Source organism: Erinaceus europaeus, chromosome 7 (assembly GCF_950295315.1).
Source record: "Erinaceus europaeus chromosome 7, mEriEur2.1, whole genome shotgun sequence".
Classification (NCBI taxonomy): Eukaryota; Metazoa; Chordata; class Mammalia; order Eulipotyphla; family Erinaceidae; genus Erinaceus; species Erinaceus europaeus.
The window spans coordinates 10,097,710-10,118,638 of record NC_080168.1 but is presented as its reverse complement, the minus strand read 5'-3'; the positions used below and the strand labels follow the sequence as shown (position 1 = coordinate 10,118,638).

Here is a 20,929-nt window from a genome sequence, read left to right as displayed (position 1 = left end):
CTTACTCTGGTCTTCGCGCTTTGCACCACGTGCGCTTAACCCGCTGCACTACCACCCGACTCCCCACAGCCAGTCTTTTACAGAGAATCCAAGTGCCTTTTTCCATGAAGTTAAAGAGGCAGATATTGGTGCCGACAGGAGCATAAGCCAGCCTGCTTCCTACGCGAGCTCCAGAGTCAGCCCTGCCCTCTGCTATTCTGTAAGTGAAAGCCTGCAGGGGTTCCTCCTGTGTGTGACACAGACTGTGTGAATGGCAGGGTCTACAAGAGAAGACTTTCTGCCTAGCGCTACTAAGAGCCCCACACTTGTCATAAATATGTTTGTGAGACACCCCGCCCCACCCCTCCACCCCCCATGCCAGGCGTTGTCAGATAGCTGCTGACTCTCTGCCTTTCCTCACTGTGCTCACACACCCTCTCTAAACACCACATCACCCTTTGCTAGGGCCTGGGATCTCCTCCATGATTGTAGAGCTGACAAGACAGGTCCATGACTTTTTGTCTTCCAAGTGTCACTGGTGACTGAATAAATGATCTGTTTTGTACCATGTTTAGCCCAGTGAGATATGCTAAAGAAACACTTGCTGAGTGAATATCTTTGTTTTGCACCATATAGGACTATCACTACCAAATGCTCTTTCAATAAATAATACAGGGGCCAGGAAATAGCTCTCCCATTAGAGAACCAACCTCACCAAGAACCACAAGGACCCAGGTTTGAGCCCTGGCACCATACAGAAGCACCATGGCTTCATAGACGGTGGAGCTGTGCTGTAATGTCTCTTGTTCTCCCTCTTTACCTCTCTCTCTACCACTCTCTCTCCCCTTGTCACATTTGATCTAAAAGCAAGAATGAAAAATTGACTTAGAGGTGGTATAAACAAGTATGTGTGAGGCCTCTGCACCACCAAAAGAAAATAAATGTTCTATCACTTATGAAACATGAACTGCAATAGTCCAGAGCATGAGAATTCATTCCATTCTCTCTCTCTCTCTCTCTCTCTCTCTCTCTCTCACACACACACACACACACACACACGAGCTGTGTACTTGTTGAGTGGGACATGCCAGATGTGTCTGTCCATAGCTTCCAAACCACAGTGGCATAGAGACTGTTGTGCCTGAGGCCATGAAGTCCCAGATTCAATCCCCACAGCATCATATGCAAGAGCTGAGCAGTGCTCTGGTGAAATTAATTAATTAGTTAATTAATTAATATGATCAGGGTGTGCTCTGTACTCCTCAGACCCCAATCTCAATGGTCATGAGGTGAGGACTACCAGCAACAGGTGCAAGGACGGGAGTGGAAAGTGAACCAGCAGCAGGTCCTAGGGTCCATGTGGAACCTCAGACTGAAGCCATTAAGTCAAAAATCACACAAGGAAGGAGAAAATCTGTTCTCAGATACAGACCAAGAAGTTGGCCTGGACTGAAAAAGGAGAATATTATTGTTATTATTACTGTTATTATTATTACTATTGTTGTTATTTTGATATGGTAGAGAGAAATTGAAAGGGAGGGGAGACAGAACACAAAAAGAGACACATTGAGCACTGTTTCACCACCCATGAAGCTTTCCCCCTGCAGGTGGGAAGCAGGGGTATGAACTGGGGGGTCCGTGTACATGACCATATGTGTACTCAACTGGGTGAACCACCACCCAGACCCCTTGAACAATTTCTGACACCTCTCAGCCTCAGTTCGCTAGTGCAGAAGTCTGCCTTGTGAATGAACTTTGGGGAGGTACTTAGAGGGTGTCTTAAGCTACACCATGGGAGGTGTTTTTTCTTTTTCTTTTCTTTTTTTGCCTCCAGGGTTATTTCTGGGGCTCGGTGCCTGCACCATGAATCCACTGCTCCTGGAGACCATCCCCCCCCCCCTTTTTGTTGCCCTTGTTGTGGTTATTATTACTGTTGATGTTGTTCATTGTTGGACAGGACAGAGAGAAATTGAGAGAAATGGGTAAGACAGAAAGGGGGAGAGAAAGATAGATATCTGCAGACCTGCTTCACTGCCTGTGAAGCGGCTCCCGTGCAGGTGGGGAGCCGAGGGCTCAAACGGGGATCCTTAGACCAGTCCTTGCGCTTTGCGCCACATGCGCTTAACCCGCTGTGTTACCACCCTACCCCCACTGTGGGAGTTTTAACCTGAGTAATCTGTGCTGTGTGAAGACATCCAGAACACTTAATCTGTGCTGCTTTGCATTTCTGTATAATCTGTCTTGTGACTAAAACCAGTAAAAGTCCTCTGTGAGCTTTAAAAACAAGTTTTATATATTTGTGTACTACATAGAGACCGAGAGATATTAAGAGGGGGAGGGGAGATTATGCTCGTGAAGCTAAATTTCCCCCTTCAGGTGGGGACTGGGTGCTTGAACACAGGTCCTTGTGTATTGTAACGTGTGTTTAACTGGATACACCACCACCTGGCCCACTTCTTAAGTTTCATAAATAGCTTTTAACAAGTATTTTCAGCTACTTAAATATCTTGCTGATGGCTGAGGGGCATGCCATTTTGTGCTTTTAAAAGGCTTAAGAAAACATTTACTGGGCACATGCTACAATGCTCAAGGACCCAGGTTAGAGCCCCCAGTCCCCACCTGCAGGGGGAAAGCTTCACGGGTGGTGAAGCAGGGCTGCAGATGTCACTCTGTCTCTCCCTCTCTATCACCCTCTCCCCTCTCAATTTCTGGCTGTCTCTAGTCCATAAATAAAGATAATAAAAAAATAAAAAATGATTGTTCTGAGTTTGTGATACATTTAAAAGCACAGTATGTCAGCAATTGAATTCTACAAAGGATAAAATAAATGACCAGACTTCGCCTCAGTGCCGAGCTACCCATCTATCCTAATTGCATTACATGATTTCAAAGCCAATAAACTGCTCCCCATATGAGGGCCACTCACCTTTGAAATTTCGCCTTCATGGCCTTCCAGCTTGGTAATTAGTTTCCTTGTGGCTGCACTGAAAACTCTTGCTGTTCCTTTTTTGAGAGTGGAAACATAAACACATTCATAAATACATTCATAAATAGATACTGAATCAGGAGTCAGGCGGTAGCACAGCGGGTTAAGCGCACGTGGCACGAAGCACAAGGACAGGCTTATGGATCTCGGTTCAGCCCCTGGCTCTCCACCTGCAGGGGGGTCGCTTCACAGGAGGTGAAGCAGGTCTGCAGGTGTCTATCTTTCTCTCCCCTCTCCCTCTGTCTTCCCCTCCTCTCTCCATTTCTCTCTGTCCTATCCAACAACGACAACAATAATAACTACAACAATAAAACAACAAGGGCAACAAAAAGGAAAATAAATAAATAAATATAAAAAATTTTAAAAAATACATACTGAACCAAAATAGCTTGAATTGCCTAAACATCAGTCCCTCTGACACACAAGGCCTGTGCTGTTTGTCTGCTGGCCAGCAGTCAAGGAGAGGAATAGACACAGGTCTGGACAAACTAAAATGAAATGACTTCAAAAAGTGTAGACCCATTCTGTACACACCCATCATACATCGTGTGGAATATGGGCAGACTGGTTTCCCTTGCAGCTGAGGATGCCTGCATCACTTCTACTATTAGGAAGTCGCCATTGAATTTCATTGAAATCAGGTAAGTGTCTCTCTGGATGGTAAAACAAGGTTTTCCTTTTTTTTTTTTTTTTTTTTGCCACCAGGGGCTCAGTGCTAGCACTACAAATCCACCATTCTCAGTGGCCATTTTTTTTAAATTAAATAGGACAGAGAAACTGAGAGAGGATAGGGAGATAGAGAGAGGGAAAGAAAGAGAGACATCTTCAGATCTGCTTCACCGCTTATCAAGCATCCCTGCAGATGGGAAGTGGGGCTTGAACCCAGATTCTTGAGCTTGGTAATATGTGCCCTTAACCAGGTGCCCCACCTCACGACCCCCAGGTTTTCCATTCTGTGCTGCCTGATGACGCTCAGAGGTATGTGTGTGGCCAGTTTGCTCATTTCTAGCTCACTACCTCTAGAGACAGCCTGTGTCTCCAGCCTGCTCAAGTCCCCCAGTCTTCATATATAGCTCCTTCCAGCTAAGCACGGGGCACCTGGGAATCCCGGCCAGTTCTACCCACAGGACTTGGTCTTGTAACTCTCTGCACAGGGATGGAACTTCTCCAGACTGCTGTAGAGCTTCCTGTTTAGGAGGTCTCACTGAGACAACTCCATTCATCTACAAGTCTTTCCAGCATCCATGGCAACCACTGTCTTCAGCTTCCAGAGTTTCTTGACCTGTGATTCTAGTAGAGCGACTTTTCCCCAAAGAAGAAAGACTTCTGGGGTCGGGTGTGCTGTCACTGGTAGGGAACTGCAAGCAGATGCATTTGTAGATCTCTCTGAAGTCTTTTTTCATCTGCTCATTGTTGGTTGGTCTTGATGCTGATCAGCATGCGCACCTTGTAGCTCCTCTTCTTATGGAGCTGTCATGGATGGTTAAGCAGAAAAGTCCATCTGACTCTTTCCTTCATGGCTGAGCTCAGATTCCTCTTTAACATGACTTAGTTCTTTTGATAGCCCTATAACAGTGCCTACGTATTCCATTGAGAAGCTGGGTGATGCAAACTGGTCCTTGGGAGAAAATGATGCTAGCCGCTTACTGATCAGAAAAATGTAGTGGGGAGGCCATGTGGTGGTGCACCTGGTCGAACACACATTTTACAATGTGCAGAGACCCAGGTTGGAGCTCCTAGTCCCCACCTATAGAGGGAGAGCTTTGCAAGTGGTGAAGCAGGGCTGCAGGTGTCTCTCTGTCTCCCTCTCTATCACCCCCTTCCCACTCAATTTCTGGCTGCCTCTATCTAATAAATAAATAAAGGTAATTTTAAGAAGAAAAAAAGAGTTTGTTTAAAAAATGTAGTGGGTTTCAAGGTAGAAACAGAAAGATATGAATGCAGAAAAAATAAATTTTAAATGAAAAAAGGAACTGAGTTTTGAGAGATTGTTAATGAAATAACCTGCAAGGCCAGCACCATGGACAACATAAAAGCCTTAAGTTATTTAAGATGTGAGAGACCTTCTTAAGAAGGAAGAATGACATTACCCAATGAGCAAAGAGTGGAAACTCAGAAATACTTGTCATCAGAAAGAAAAGAGCTAATCAAATTTGTTGTTCCCTGTTGTGTTCTGAGTGACCAGAAATGCCAAACTCAAAGCAAACACTCAATTCAAAGTCATTGAATGGATATAAATAGATAGGTGGTAGAGGGAAGGAAAGAAGCAGGAAAAGAAGGAAGGAAGGAAAGTAGGAAGGAAGGAAGGAAGGAAGGAAGGAAGGAAGGAAGGAAGGAAGGAAGGTCACTTCCTTAGAATAAAAAATGCAGGGAGTCCAGCAGTAGACCAGCGGGTTAAGCGCAGGTGGTGGTGAAAAGCTCAAGGACCAGCGGAAGGATCCCGGTTCAAGCCCTGGCTCCCCACCTGCAGGGAAGTTGCTTCACAAGCGGTGAAGCAGGTCTGCAGGTGTCTGTCTTTCTCTCCCCCTCTCTGTCGTCCCTTTCTCTCTCCATTTCTCTCTGTCCTATCCAACAATGACAACAACAATAATAACTACAACAATAAAACAACAAGGGCAACAAAAGGGAATTTAAAAATAGTTTTAAAAAATTAAAAAAAAAAAGAATAAAGAATGCAGGGGCTGGCAAAATATTTCACTTATAATGCATTCTTTGTCATGTGCATGACCCAGGTTGAACCCAGCCCCCACTGCATAAAAAGGAAGCTTCAGTGTGCTGTGGTCCCCCCCTCTCTTTCTCTCTCTCTTTCTCTCTCCTTCTTTGTCTCTATCTAATAAAAAAAAGAAAATATATGATATGGAATACAGGAGTTAAGCATAGAAGGAGAAAAAGTGAAGTAGAAAACCATTTTCACAAAAAAGGTTGCAGATTATTTGGTCAGGTGAAAGATATTTTTAATAAAAAAATTATAGTATTATATAGAAATATGCTTATGAAAGATAGGAATTTCAGTTACTTAATTTTCATTGAAGTAATAAAAATAATTTTCTTAATAAATTTTTCTTTAATTTGTCCAGGATGCCGACTATAGGAAGTAGACAAATGATAAAAACTGCTGTTTTAGAATTAAAATGACCAAAATATAAAACTTACAACTTTGTGGAACATTTCAAAAATTCACTTCTAAAAAGTGACCAACTTGCTTTATGAGCTTATTTAAAACACAGAGATATCTAGCATAAAGTTATATCTTACAATTTTGCAAAACTTTAGTTTAATTTCAGAAAACATAAATAACATAGCTAGAAAACTAACATCACTTTGACCCCCAAAGCAGGAAAGGTCTCTACCAGAAGACTATAAATCTATATCACTGATGAACATTGATGCAAAGATGCTGAACAAGATGAAAATCCAACAAATTGAATCCAACAACTTATCAAGAAAATAATTCACCAAGACCAAGTGGTATCCATCCCTGGGAAACAAGGATAGTTCAACATCCACAAGTCAATCAAGGTAATTCATCATATCAACAACAAATATATATGTATGATATATGAGACTATAATTTACATATATATATATATATAATAGGCTCATATCAATTGATGCTAAAAAGGCTTTTGACAAGATCCAACATCCATCTGTGATAAAGAGTCTTCAGAAACAGAATAGAAGGGCCGCTCCTCAGCATAATAAAGACCATTTACAACAAATCCACAGCTAGCATCATTCTCAATGGGGAAAAGCTGAAACTTTCCCCCCCTGAAATCAGGAACCAGACAAGAATGTCCAGCACCTCCACTGTTATTCACCATAGTGGAAAGTGGGATGGTGAGAACACACCACTCTGGTGGTGGGCGTGATGTGGAACTTTACACTGTGATCTTACAATACTGTAACCTACATCTTAATCACTTTTTCTTTCATTATATATATGGCCAGAAAAAATATTTTTAAATAGAACTAGGAAGAAAACAAAATAATAACAACAAAACCCTCAGTATTGAAAGAAAATTTTTGTGAAAGAAAATAGTGAAATCAACATCTATGTGATAGATAGCCGGGCAGACAGGCAGACAGCTAAACTCAGGGATAGACACAGATGTAACCTCTCAGGTAATTCTATTGAATGAAATTTCATTTTAAGAAGGAAATGAGGAACAGAGGTCTGAAATAAACAAAGACCATTGGTCCAAACGGCAAGATTTCTGGGGAAGCACATGATGAGGTTTGCAAACCAAGACCAAAGAAAAATAATTTTAAGCAGTCTCTTTTCAATAAAAAAAAAAGAAAAGTATTATATCATTGCTAAGGAAATTTTCAGATGATAAAGAAAAAGTATGAAATCGAACTTGCATGTTTTCTTCCATCCTTCATCGTTCTGATCCTCAATGCAGCTTCTTTCTCCTACACAGTGCTGAGCAGCAACTAATATTCTACACAGTCTAGCATTCTATACTGCATAACTTTCTACATGAAATATGTGCATGTTACTTTGTCTCTCCTACCCTATAGCTCCAGAAGGCCAGAGATTCCTATATCTTTTGTTCACTGCTAACTTCTATACTCCTAAAACTATTCCAGGTACAAAGTAAGAACTCAGTATATATCAGTTGAGTAAATCTTTTTGTTTCTATAAATGAGAATGATATTTAAAATGAAAAGGGCAAATTAATTACAGTGATGGGATGATCTTTAAGTCCAAGTTCTGTGAGAAGATGAAAAAGTAATTGCTTTAAAAACTAAAATCCACCAGCCAGGATGTTTATATTCTATGATGTAAAAAGAAATTATGCAGCTCAAACGACCACTTTTGAGAAGTCCTGCAGAGTAAGAGAACAAGTATGGTGCTAGTGTCATTTTAAAGTGGAAATACTGATGAAATAAACTTTATAAAATTAGAATGTCTCATCAGCAAAATTCTTCAAATCATTATAACATACCAGAAAAATATAAGCAAAGGAAAATCATATAGCACCTATGAGGGGAGGTAGTATCTAATTTTTGCCAGAATTTCATGAGTGACTGATAAGGATCTTATACAGACATGATGCAGAGTCATATGCGTTCATTAGAAGAATCAGAAAGGCATACGTGACATTGAACATGATTGCTGGAGAGAGGATTGATTCATAGAGTGAGCTTCTGTGTGCTGTTCAGGCAATAGCACTGCCATGGTGTGACATGATCTGAATTCATGGGGCGGGGGACACAGGTATAGCAATAGTACTAAGTGTGGTGACCGCATATATATTATGTGGACACTCTGGGGTGACAACACAGACAGTATCATAAGGTAGCATCAAACCAGGAGATGGTGAAACATACTACAATAGCACAGGCAGTTATCTCAGTGATGTCTGCATGATGCATTGTATTCAGGGAGGTCAGGCAGACATATGGTATCATCATGCAAAGTCAGGGAGACAAAGCAGACAAGACACAGTGACACACGAGGCCATCGGGAAGTGAAAACAGATGCGGCATATACATATATATATATATATATCACCACAGGTGATCTGTATAGAAATGATGCACACAGTGTGAAATTATTTAGAGTTATCAAAGTCAAGACACACAAAACAGCATGAAAGATTACTATAAAGCGAATGGCATAGATATAACATTGTAAGTGGTTATAAAGAAACGGTCTATACCATAGAATCAAACATGAATGTTAGGGAGCTGAAATAGACAAAAACTATATAGTGTCAGTTGTGTTCCATTTAGAGATAGCCCACAATCTACCACCATGAATTACTATAGAGTTTAGAACAATGTGGATATCAAACAAAGGATTTGAGTAAGAGTATTGCATCTAGTGGGATGTGTGATGGAACTGAGCAGACTGTAGTAGCATCACACGTGCCTTATTGAGAATATGAATTATGCATAGTGTGGTATCATAAAGCTCTCAGGGAAACAGCACCACCATAACATCATCTCATAACAGTAGATGACACAATGAGTAGGGTTACATGACATTAAGATAATGAACTTGAATATAACATCATTCCTTCTTATCGAAGAAGAGATTAGTGAAAGAATAGCATCATCCATAGTTATCAAAAAGGCCAAACATTATAAACATGCCAAGGTTATAGTCAAAGACATAACTTTGAATTAGTACATAGTTGCATATATTTACCAAAGAAAAGAAATAGTCATAGTATTACCAACTACATTGTGTTCAAAGAGATGACAGCAGTTATAGGTTGTAGCAACAGACCATTTTTTCCTTTATTTTTTTCCTTGATTCTTTTTTTTTTAATTATTTTACAGGTTACAGAAATTGACACTAGAAAAGGAGCAGATAAGAAGCAAGAAAGTGGGGCACCTACAGCACTGCTTCACTGCTCATGAAGCTTCCTCCCTACAGGTGGGGACCAGAGGCTTGAACCTGGGGGTTTGCACAGGATAACCTGTGCACTCATAGTGCCTAGTCCCATGCTGTGGCTTCTGGTTCTCTCTCTCTCTCTCTCTTTCTCTCTTTCTCTCCTTCTCTCAGTCTCTACTGAATAAGAAAGAAAGAATGAATGAATGAATGTGTCATATAGCATCATACATACAGCCAACAAGAAGACAGTTAGTGCTGCATCAGACTTGGTTATTAAGGAGATGATGATAACATGACATGTATCAATGTGACAACCAAAGGAGCCAGGCACTGGTGCACATGACTGAGCACACATTATCATGAGCAAAGACCATGATTGAGCCCCCACCTCCACCTGCAGGGAGGACAGACACTTCATGAGTGATATAGCAGATCTACATGTGTCTCTCTTTCTCCCTCTGTCTGCCCCTCCCCTCTCCACTTCTCTCTGTCCTACCAAATAAAATAGAAAGGGGGAAAAATAGGAAAAAAGATGTCTTCTGGGAGTGGTGAATTCACAGTGCTGGCACTCAGCCCCACCGATAGCCCTGGTACCATATTCATGGCAACCAAGTAGAGGCAACAGTATGTAACATCATACACAGTCGAGAAGATGATGATGTAAGCATGGTCATCTGAATGGTCACCAAGAGGGTGATGCAGATATAAAGCAGTACTTTATTTACCTGGTGACCAAGAGATGCCCTAGACGAAAGACAGGGATATGTGATGTCAGTAGAGAAGTAACAAAAATCTGTGGTGTCAATGTAAGTTTTCAGAGATACTCTGTAGAAATATGTTAGCATCAGCATGGTTCTCCAGAAGCAGATGGACACATAGCATATATTTCTTTCAAGGTGATGATAGCTTGTGTAGCCTGAGTGCTGGGGAATGAGAAAGCCGCAGCATGATGTTATATCTGGTCAAGAGGGAAATAACGCAGAAGTAGCAAAGGACCATACGTGGTCTTCATGGAATTGGGGCACACTAAGCGTAGTGCCAGACAAGATAAGAAGATGAACGAGAGTCTAGTGTCATCTCTGTTTGCCACAAAGAATGGGGTAGCACATGTGGCTCTAAAAGAGATAATGTGGTTTTGTCACAACATCACTGATGACAGTCAAACTGAGAAGGGAAACAGAAGTTACTAAACTGTGGTGTTACCGGGGAGTTTATCCACAAAATAATAGTTTACAAAGAGAATGATGAAGACCTAGAGTTACATCCTCCGTGATTATCACGAAGGTGATGCAGACAATGTATGATCGATGATTGTAAGGCATTGTCAAGAATTTGGTCCACAGTGTATTAGCATCCAGGGACATCCTAAGATGAAGCAGATATACTACTTTAAAAAATGGCTTTTTAATTATTTTATTTACTTTGACGGAGATTGGACAGAGCAGCATTCTGGAATGGATGATTATGGTGATAGAATGTAGCACTTCAGTCTAGTCACTGGGCCATTAAGCAGATAGAGTTTCTGTCAGAGCTTGCCATCAGGGAGCTAAAACAAAGTCTGTAATCATACATGCTTTCCAAATAGAACATAAATCCCTCCACAGATTAAATATAGGAACACAATGCCTACCATCAGCAGAAGCCGTTGCGATAAGCTTTCCAGTGTAATCAAAACAGCTATCTAGTATTTCATCATCGTGGCCTGTTAGTGTTGCTACACACTTTCCATTAGTAGCATCCCACAGCTGCAATTTAAAAAAGAAAAAGGCAATGATGTCCTGTATAAAACATAGGTGACAGTCATTACTACGTGCTTATGGCCAGTTAAACAACTATGCCAATGCTACATGAGTAATTTTCATATGTTCTGTTAATTCCATTCTGATTCATAACCATAGAGATCATATTCAATCCCCAAACCAGTACAGCTTTGTCATTTAGAGGACAAAAAAAAAATAAACATTTAGAGCAGATTACTACATAAATGCTACAACTTAAAAAGGAAATCTCCAAGTCCATGCTACTGAATTGTATTGAAGTATTTTCCTGTCATATAAAGGTCATTCAATGATGAGGATTTTGAGCTAAAACTGCAATGGCAGAGAATGGAAAGCTCAAGGGGGCCAGGTGATGGTGTGTCCAGTTAAGCACACAGAGTACCAAACACCAGGACCCACACAAGGGTCCAGATTTGAGCCCCCACCTGCAGGGGATTCTCTTCACAAGCAGTGAAGCAGGTCTGCAGGTGTCTATCTTTCTCTCTCCCTCTCTATTTCCCTCTCCCCTCTCAATTTCTCTCTGTCCTATCCAATAAATAGAAAAAAATGGCCACCAGAAGCAGTGGATTTCTACCACCTGCACTGAGCCCCAGTGATAACCCCGGAGGTAAGAGGGTGAGAGAGAGAGAGACAGAGAGAGAGAGAGAGAATGAAAAGTACAATAATAATATCATACCTTTGGCATGGAATCAATGATTCTAGAGCATAAACTCTTAGTAACTGAAATTTAAGTGTCATAGAGTCTGTGTTCACATTCCTGAAAGCTCATTCTAATTAATAATTCTAATAAATGAGTAAAAGGACAAATTTAAAATCAACCAAAGTTTACTGACTACATCAAAATTCCCTTAAACATGAGCATTCAGAAACCTGACCGAATAAATCACCAGTTACGTATAAGTCACCATCTGAACTTTAGAGCAGTTTTTAAAATTATCGATGTAATAATGATAACCATCCACCACCGCAGTAAGTTCAGACACAAGAATTACCAAGCAGAGGTATTTTGAGAGCTCACCATGCAGGTTTTGTCCATGGAGCCAGTTAATATCAGAGAGCAATCCCAGTTAAATACAGCGCTGCTAATCTCGGCACAATGCCCAATTAAGGTGTACACCTTCCTACAGAAATAAAGGAAAAAGCCCAGCGGGTGAACTTGCTTTATACAAGGAGATGTATGTGCATAAGTAACCACGTCAAGGTCATCAGAATAAGAATTGAGATTTTCTTTTTTTATATAAAATAATAGCCACTTAAGCCATTAATCCCCCCAATAAAGAAAGAGAATCTACTATAACTCCACAAGAGACAAGACCAATAATTCCAACAGAAACAGACTTCAACTACAATCAAATGTACTAGCAGAACAACAGTTTAGACACCTAGGGTGACCAGATTGGAAATTGTACCCATGTGCCAATAACTGCACTGTAAACCCCAACCTCCAAAAAAAAAAAATCAATCAGGGGATGGGTGGTGAACCTGGTTGAGTGCACATATTAGCATGTGCAAGGCACTAGTCCCTTCCTGCAGCAGTGAAGTAGTGTTACAAGTGTCTCTCTCTCTCCATCTCTCTCCTCTCAGTTTTTCTCCATCTCTATCCAACAAATACAACATTTAAGATAGGAATAGGCAGGGAGCCAGGCAGGGCACCTGACTGAGCACACACATTAACATATGCAACATATGCAAGGGCCCACCTTTGAGCTCCCACTCCCCACCTGGAGGGGACAGGTTCATGAGCAGTGAAGCAGGTCTTCAAGTGTCTATCTTTCGCTCTCTTTATTTCCTATTCCTTTCTCAATTTTATTCAGCCTTATCAAATAACATAGAAAGAAGAGAGGGGGAAAAGGAAAAAATAACGGCTCTTTGGAGTGGAGGATGTGTAGTGTTTGCATGGAGCTACAGCAATAATTGGTAGGAAAGAAAGAATGAAAGGAAATAGAGGAAGAGAAAAAATGAAAGAAAGAGAGAAAAAAGGAAGAAAAGGAGAAAGGAAGAAAGAAAAAAGAAAGAGAATGGAAAGAAGGAAGGAAGGAAGGAAGGAAGGAAGGAAGGAAGGAAGGAAGGAGTGGTCGGGGAGGTGGCACAGTGGATAAAGCACTGTATTCTCAACCATGAGGTCCTGAGTTCAGTTCTCAGTAGCACATGTACCAGAATGATATCTGGTTCTTTCTCTCTCTTCTATCTTTCTCATAAATAAATAATTTTTTTTTTAAAAAAAAGGAAGGAGAAAGGGAGGAAGGAAGGAAAAAAGAAAGGAAGAGGCAAAAAAAGAATAAAGGTTGTCTGATACTCTGGAAGTATGCTTACACCAGATAAGTAGAACACTGGTTGGTTGATCAGAAAGTACCTGAGCTGGGCAGGGAGGTAACATGATTACGCAAATAAACGTTCAATCCTGAGGCTCCCTCACCCACCTACCACCACCACCCACACACACACACACACACATATACACTCAACAACAAGCCAGAGCAGAGCCATGCTACAAAAAAAGAAGAAAAAAATCAGAAACTACCTATGCAATGTATCCAAAGCCTTTTATTCTCTCATTTCTTGCTGTGTATATATCGATCGACCGGTACCTCTGATAATTAGCCCATCTATCAACATGTAGACATGGTCAAGAATGAAGTTTTATAACACAAATTGACTAATTTGGTTAACTTCTTAGCGACTTGGACCAACAAATAATTAGGAAGGAAATTGAAGTTCTTGGACTAAATTAAATTTGGGAAATTAGCCATGATTTTATTTATTCATGATATCCATGCCTGCAATAATGACAAGCCGTTAAAATTTGATTATATAGTACACAGAATAACTAATGGGAAAATCACCGGCTATTCCTAACTTTCTTTTATGTTGTTGTCTGGCCTTATTCTGAATTTCAAGAAAGCAAAATTTGCATATTTTTTGAAGATCAGAAATAAAGTTAAAGAATAAATGCATTTAATTTTTTATGTATTTTATCCTTATGAAAGTCAATAGGTATAAGGTTGAATAAATAACAAAGGCTGGCTTCTTAACCTCCTGATTCAGGTTAAAAATTCTCGTAAGTGAGAGCCAGGTGGTGACGCCCTTGGTGGAATGCACATTTTATCACATGTGAGGACCTGGGTTTGAGCTCCTGGTTCCCACCTGCAGGTGTGTGGGGAGGCTTCACAAACAGTGAAGCAGTGATACAGGTGCTTCTCTTTCTCTCTCTCTCTCTCTATTCCTCCTTCCCCTCTCAATTTATCTTTGTCCTATCAAATAAAAGACATAAAGGGGATAAAACCTTGCCAGGAGCGGTGGATTCATCTTGCAGGTGTGGGGCCCCATTGATAATGCTGGTGAGGAAAAATTAATAATAATAAAGTAAGTATATAAATAAATGTCCTTTAGACATGCAGCTACCTCCCAGCATCAGCATCCCATACGGCAACAGTGTGATCAAACGAGCCCGTGATGATTCTGTCTCCTGAGGTGTTGAAGGCCAAAGAGATGATTTCAGCTGAGTGTCCCTAGAAAGCAAATAGGTATCATCTGTAGATAAAGCAGTTTCTGTAAATCCACACTTCAGAGTCTAAGAGAAAGTGCTAGAGAAGTTGAACCTATACACTGAGACAAGAAGTGAGTGTTTAACCGGAGAGGGAAAGGAAGAAGGGTGCAAAGGAACCGGAAGTTTCTCACATTCTGCACCAAAGCAGTGTTCTACAGCTCAGTATTGGAGACTGCACAAACCTGGGGATTCAGTAAAGGTTGATTTGCACACTAAAAGCAAACCACGCCGGACACAGTGAAGCTGGGGTCTTTGTAAACAAAGGAGAAGGGCATGTTTGGGGAAATCAGATGTTTTTCTTCACATTGTCTTGGAAACAAAATTGCTGTATGTTTTCCGAGTTGAAATATATAATCTCTAAGAGGAATAGGGGGAAACGTGTAAAGCAAAGCTGTTATGTTTATTCTTGTTTTCAGGGTCAGAGTCTCAAGGTGCATGAAGTTTAACTACTCCCAGGATACTTTTTTCATTCAGATATAGGGAGAGAAAGAAATCATAGCACCAGGAAGTCAGGAGGTAGTGTAGCGGGTTAAGCGCAGGTGGCTCAAAATGCAAGGACCAGCCCAAGGATCCCGGTTCGAGCCCCCGGCTCCCCACCTGTAGGGGAGTCACTTCATAGGCAGTGAAGCAGGTCTGCAGGTGTCTTTCTCTCCCCCTCTGTCTTCCCTCCTCTCTCCATTTCTTCCTGTCCTATCTAACAATGACATTAATAACTACAACAATAAAAAACAAGGGCAACAAAAGGGAAAATAAATAAATATAAAAAATCTTTTTAAAAAATTTAAAAAAAAAAGAAAGAAATCATAGCACCAAGATTTCTCTGGCGACTTGTCACTTTTCTACAGTACTAGGGCTCGAACCTGGAGTCTATATGAACGGTGATGCAGGCACCAGACCCTGTTAGTTATCCCTCTGCCTCAGAGTTATGAACTTATTTAAAAGGGAAGTTCTGCTGATAATTCTGTTAGAGGTCTGCTGAGGGAAGACAACCCCGTCCCCTGCACCCTGCAGCAAACCGAGAGAAGAAATTGCCTAGAGCAGCCTGGAAGAGGGGGACCAGGGGTGAATCTGGCAGTGAATCTGGTTGAGTGTGCATATTAGGGGGCGCAAGGACCTAGGTTGAAGGCCCTAGTCCCCACCTGCAGGGGCAAGTTTCACAAGTGGTGAAACAGTGCTGCAGGTGTCTGTCTATTATTTTTTAAGCCTGGAAGACCAGAGGCTCTGGACCCTTTCCAACACTCTTCACCTCTTCCAAGGGGTCCGCACACCGATGGCAGGGACTCTGCTGCTCTGTCTTCACCTCTTCTCAGTGAATCTTCACCTCTCTGAAACATGACGGCCTCTTTTGAGGTTCTTCCAAGTGGAGAGAAGTCAAAGATCCTCAGAATGGAACTTGAAGGGGACCTTTCCTGTTTCCTCTCACTCCCCCGTAATAATCCTTACGCGATAGATTAATAAATATGTGGTCTTTAGTCTGACTTTCAGCCAGCTACAGACTAGGGCTGATTAATCTAATTATGGACAGTATGAGGAAACCCATTTCTTTAGTGGATTTTTCTTGGAGTGGAACCCTCATTTTTTTAAATTACCTTAGAAAATTTTTAATAATTCAAAATTTTACTTACATATTATATGTCTGACTCTTTCATTCTTTCTTACTTCCTTTCTTTCTTTTACATCAAAGGAGTGTTCACTGCTCTGGGTTGACTTTTTCAGACAGAGACAGCAGAAGAGAGGGATATCACAGTACTGAAGCTTCATCCAGTGCTGTGGGGTTCAAACTAAAAAATGGGACAGGCACCTCCAAAGTTCTAGTCAGTTTCAAATAACAAAATTATTCAAGGTTTATTGTGTGTGTGTGTGTGTGTGTGTGTGTGTGTGTGTGTGTGTGTGTGTGTGTCGGGGTGGTGTGGGGGGTAAAGTTAGACTACACAGCAGAACAGTATCTGGTTTGCATACCTGAGGTCACAGAAGTCCCAGGTTGCAACACTAACACCACTATCTATATGCCAGAGCTGAGCAGGGCTCTGGGTCTCTGTCTCTCACTCATGTAAATAAATCAGCAACTATATCTTTGATTCATTTTTATGTATTTCATAAGAAGGAATCCAGAACTCAGCTGTGATACTGGGGATCAAACTTGGACCTGAGGTGTGCAACTCTGTGCTCTACCAGCTGAATCATTTCCTCAAGTGCCACATAAAGAAAAATTAAATGTATTTGATCATTAAAACAATAATTATTATTATTATTATTAAGTATTATGATTATTGCCACCAGGGTTATCACTGGAGCTCCATGCCAGCACTATGAATCCACTGCTCCCCTTGACCATTTTTTTTTCCTTTCTTTCAATTTTTATTTGAAAGGACAGAGAGAAACTGAGAAGGATGTGGTGATAGAGAAGGAGAGAGAAACAGATCCCTGCAGGTGGGAAGCCAGGTCTCAAACCTGGGTCCTTCTGCATGGTGATATGTGCACTTACCCAGGTGTGCCACCGTCTGGCTCCTGAACATTAAAATTCTGATCCCACTAAACAAATGTATTCTCTGCTTGCAGGCAAGTACATACAGCTAGACTAGTTCCTTCAAATGCCTTTAAGCATTTGTCTGAAAGAAAAGCTAGCAAAGAAGCGGTGACCCACAGACATGATGAGAACTAAGATCAGGCAGGCTGACTCAGGAAAGAAAACTCCTTGACAGCACACAAAAACAAAGCCTTTTCCACTTGCCTTTTTTATTTTTAATTTTAGTCTGTCTCTTTTATACTTTCATAGGAAAAAAAAACTTCTGGGGCTGGGTGGTGGTGTACCTGGTTGAGCGTACATGTTACAATGCTCAAGGACCGGGGTTCGAGCCCCCACCTGCAGATGGGAAAGCTTTGCAAATAGTGAAGCAGTATTGCATGTCTCTTTCTCTCTCTCTCTCTCTCCTCCCCCTTGACTTCTGGCTGTCTCTATCCAATAAATAAATAAAGATAATTTAAAAAATTAAAAAAGAAAAAATATCTTTCCTACTCCTATGTCACTGTAGTCTGAAAAATCAATAGCACAAAAGCATGTTCTTCTAACTTACAGCTCATTTTGGAAAAACACAAATAAAAACCAACACAAACAGTAGACATACAGCAATGAATGGGAGATGAAACATACAAAACCCTTGAAGTCAGTTACACAGTTAACTTACTGTCAGGGTGAATACTTCCTCTCCCTTCTGGATGTCCCAGATTTTGGCCGTTGTATCCATACTTCCAGTTGCTACCAATGTGCTTTGAGGGTTAAAGGACAAACACACCTGAATTACAGGACAAAGGAAGAGGTGTGTTGGAAAGGTAGAGTCGTGTGTTGTGAATTTCATGTAAGAGGAGCCCAAAAGTACATGTAACTTAGCAGATTTAGCCTGATTCTCTGTGCACATATGCACCCAATAGCAGGGCTGAGTAGCTTGCAACCTGCTTCAGAGTGAATCCTGGAGAAAGCCCAATTTGTTTTGCGGTCTCCAGGCCACAGAAGAAGAAAAAAAAAAAATCAAAAGTCATTGGACTCCCAAGTTCTCTTTACTGTCATCACAGTGCTTTAAATCATTACACTCCCACCCACACAAACGCACACCAAGAAATTTGGCTACTAGTCCTTTGTCTCAATTCCAGGCTTTGTACAAGTCAATATTTAGTAAATATTTATTGAGTGGTAATGTTGCTTAAGAAAAATATGAATGCTGGGCTGAGGACATAGCATAATGGTTATGCAAAAGCCTCTCATGTCTGAGTCTCCTGGTTCCTGGATCACTTCCCAGAAGTACCATAAACCAGAGCTGAATAGAGCTTTATCTCTCTCTCTCTCTCTCTTTATCTCTCTCTTTCTCTCTCTCTCCTCTCTTCTCTCTTCTCTCCTCTGTCTCATTAAAATAAAATAATAAAAATACGAATATTTTCTCTAGAAGTATTGATAAAGAAACCCTTTTCAAAATCCAAAGGAGTGAATCCAGGCATTGATGCACCTGGTTGAGTTCACACATTATAGTGACAAGGACCTGGGTTCAAGCTCCAAGATCCCTCCTGCAGGAGGGAAGCTTCACAAGCAGCAAACTAGTGCTACAAGTGTCTCTCTTTTTCTGTCCCTCTCTTTCCCTTCCCTATCAATTTCTCTCTGTCTTTACCTAAAGAAATTTTAAAAAAAGAATCCTTAAATTATCCAAGGGACTCATAGAACTAATTTATATGTGGTATATTGAGTATTATCTTTATCTTAGAGTATTTCAGGGGAATAACCTAGTATATACAAATTCTTCTCTTTTAAAGGGTATTTCATATTGAACTATATGTGTGGTTTGTTGGTATGCATGAGACCCCTTCTGTTTCATTTGGTTTAAATCCCCCCTGCTTAACACTATTCTATTTACATAACCACTTCATTCTATTTACATAACCACTGTTAACAAGTTCCACCCTCCCTCCAGGGCATTTGTGGTTCAGTGATAGGATTCTCGCTTAATCTGCCCCCTCTTTGTCACACTCTGATTTTCACCAGTCACTTTTCTCTCCACCCTCTCTATGTCACATCCTGTTTCCACCTTACTTGGAAAGTATATATAAAGACAGCATTGTGAGTTTTACAGTACAGTACTTGAGTTTAGCTTAGCTCGTCTTAGGTTGTGCTGCGCCCTGCATGAATAAAGAGATACTGCCTACAGCTCAACCATGAGTCCCTGGTCGTCTGTCACCCGCCTGTGAAGCCAGCCCGGTGAAAACAACCTAGCCCAGCGAAAACAACAGTGGTTGACTGCTGATATATAAAATAAAATATGATTCTACATGAGAAAAAATATCCAAGGAAGTGTGGAATACTAGTATGACCATCTGCAGGTGTCTATCTTTCTCTCTTCTTTTCTGTCTTCCCATAAACTTCTCAGTTTCTTTCTGCCTTAACAACACAATAGGAAAAATTATATATAAATATGGCAGCTGAGAACAGTGGATTCATTGTGCTGGTACCAAGCCCCACTGATAACCCAGGTGGCAATAAAAATATAGAGAGATTAAAGAAAAGAATGTCAAAAGAGAAGAAGGAGGAGGAGGAGGAGGGGAAGAGGAAGAAGAAGAAGAAGGAGAAGGAGAAGGAGAAGGAGGAGAAGGAGAAGGAGAAGGAGAAGGAGAAGGAGAAGGAGAAGGAGAAAAGAAAGAGCTAACACTTGTTCCATAAGTGCCAGTTGTCTCAATAATTGTTTTAAGATAACACAGAATAGGCCAGGGCCAGGGGCTTTTACCAGCAGTGAAAGCTATGTAGAGTATGCTACTATTTATGCAAATATGAGCTCCAAATATATACAGAAAATAATACCCTAAATATAGCACATGATATTTAAAAAGCTAGCAGTTTATAAAATAAAATAAAGGTCCAGAAGGTAGCATAGTGGACAAAGTGCCAGGCTTTCACACCTGAGCACCTGAGGTAGCAGTTTCCATCCTAGGCACCTCATATGTCACAGTGATATTATGGTTCTGTTTCTCTCTGTTTTCTCTCTCTTATGTTAATAATAAACAAATATTTTAAAGACTTTTTTATTTTTTTTAAAGTTAATTCAAAGGGGAGCCTAAGAACTTCATCAGTTCTCAGTTAGTCAGTCCTGTACTTGTCATACCCCAGGTCTGCTTAGCCCATGGGGAGCCTTTGCCAGTATCCGCTGAACATTAAAACCAGAGCAGTCTGTCAATTATATAAAGACTGCCATGTAAAAAAGACTAGGAATAAGGGGAAATCACAGTGATCTGTGAGGGAAGGACCAACAGTGGAATCCAGTAAAGAAAAAGCAATGCTTTACCAGTGTAGGTTCTCTGGTTCTAAAAAAAAAAATAGACCACCTACCAGGGCCTGTGGACTCAGAGACACTTAGGGTGTCTTATGGGAAGAGGAGGGATAGAGGAAAGCTTCACCTGCTGCTCCAGTTTCTGGAAACCCTGAATTGTCCCAAACATTTTCTCAAGAGTTAAGTTAGAAAAGGTAAAATTCGGCCATGTGGCACAAAGCGCAAGGACCGGCGTAAGGATCCTGGTTCAAGCCCCCAGCTCCCCACCTGCAGGGGAGTCGCTTCACAGGCGGTGAAGCACGTCTGCAGGTGTCTGTCTTTCTGTCCCTTTTCTGTCTTCCCCTCCTTTCTCGATTTTTCTCTATTCTATCCAACAATAACATCAATAACAACAATAATAACCACAACGACGATAAAACAACAAGGGCACCAAAAGAAAAAGAAAGAAAAGGCAAGACACCTTGGAATATACCTAAAATAGAATTCCTA

General features: G+C 41.0%; 1 protein-coding gene across 1 annotated transcript in view; it reads right to left on the bottom strand.

Moving 5' to 3' along the window:
- Window positions 1-20,929, bottom strand: part of DAW1 (dynein assembly factor with WD repeats 1) — a 43,170-nt gene that overhangs the window by 3,659 nt on the left and 18,582 nt on the right. The window contains exons 7-11 of the mRNA XM_007519322.3: window positions 17,822-17,929; window positions 14,492-14,598; window positions 12,108-12,210; window positions 10,942-11,056; window positions 2,906-2,982 (exon numbers count right to left, since the gene is read on the bottom strand). Of these exons, the coding sequence (XP_007519384.2) occupies window positions 2,906-2,982; window positions 10,942-11,056; window positions 12,108-12,210; window positions 14,492-14,598; window positions 17,822-17,929 (510 nt within the window). The remainder of the gene's footprint in view (window positions 1-2,905; window positions 2,983-10,941; window positions 11,057-12,107; window positions 12,211-14,491; window positions 14,599-17,821; window positions 17,930-20,929) is intronic.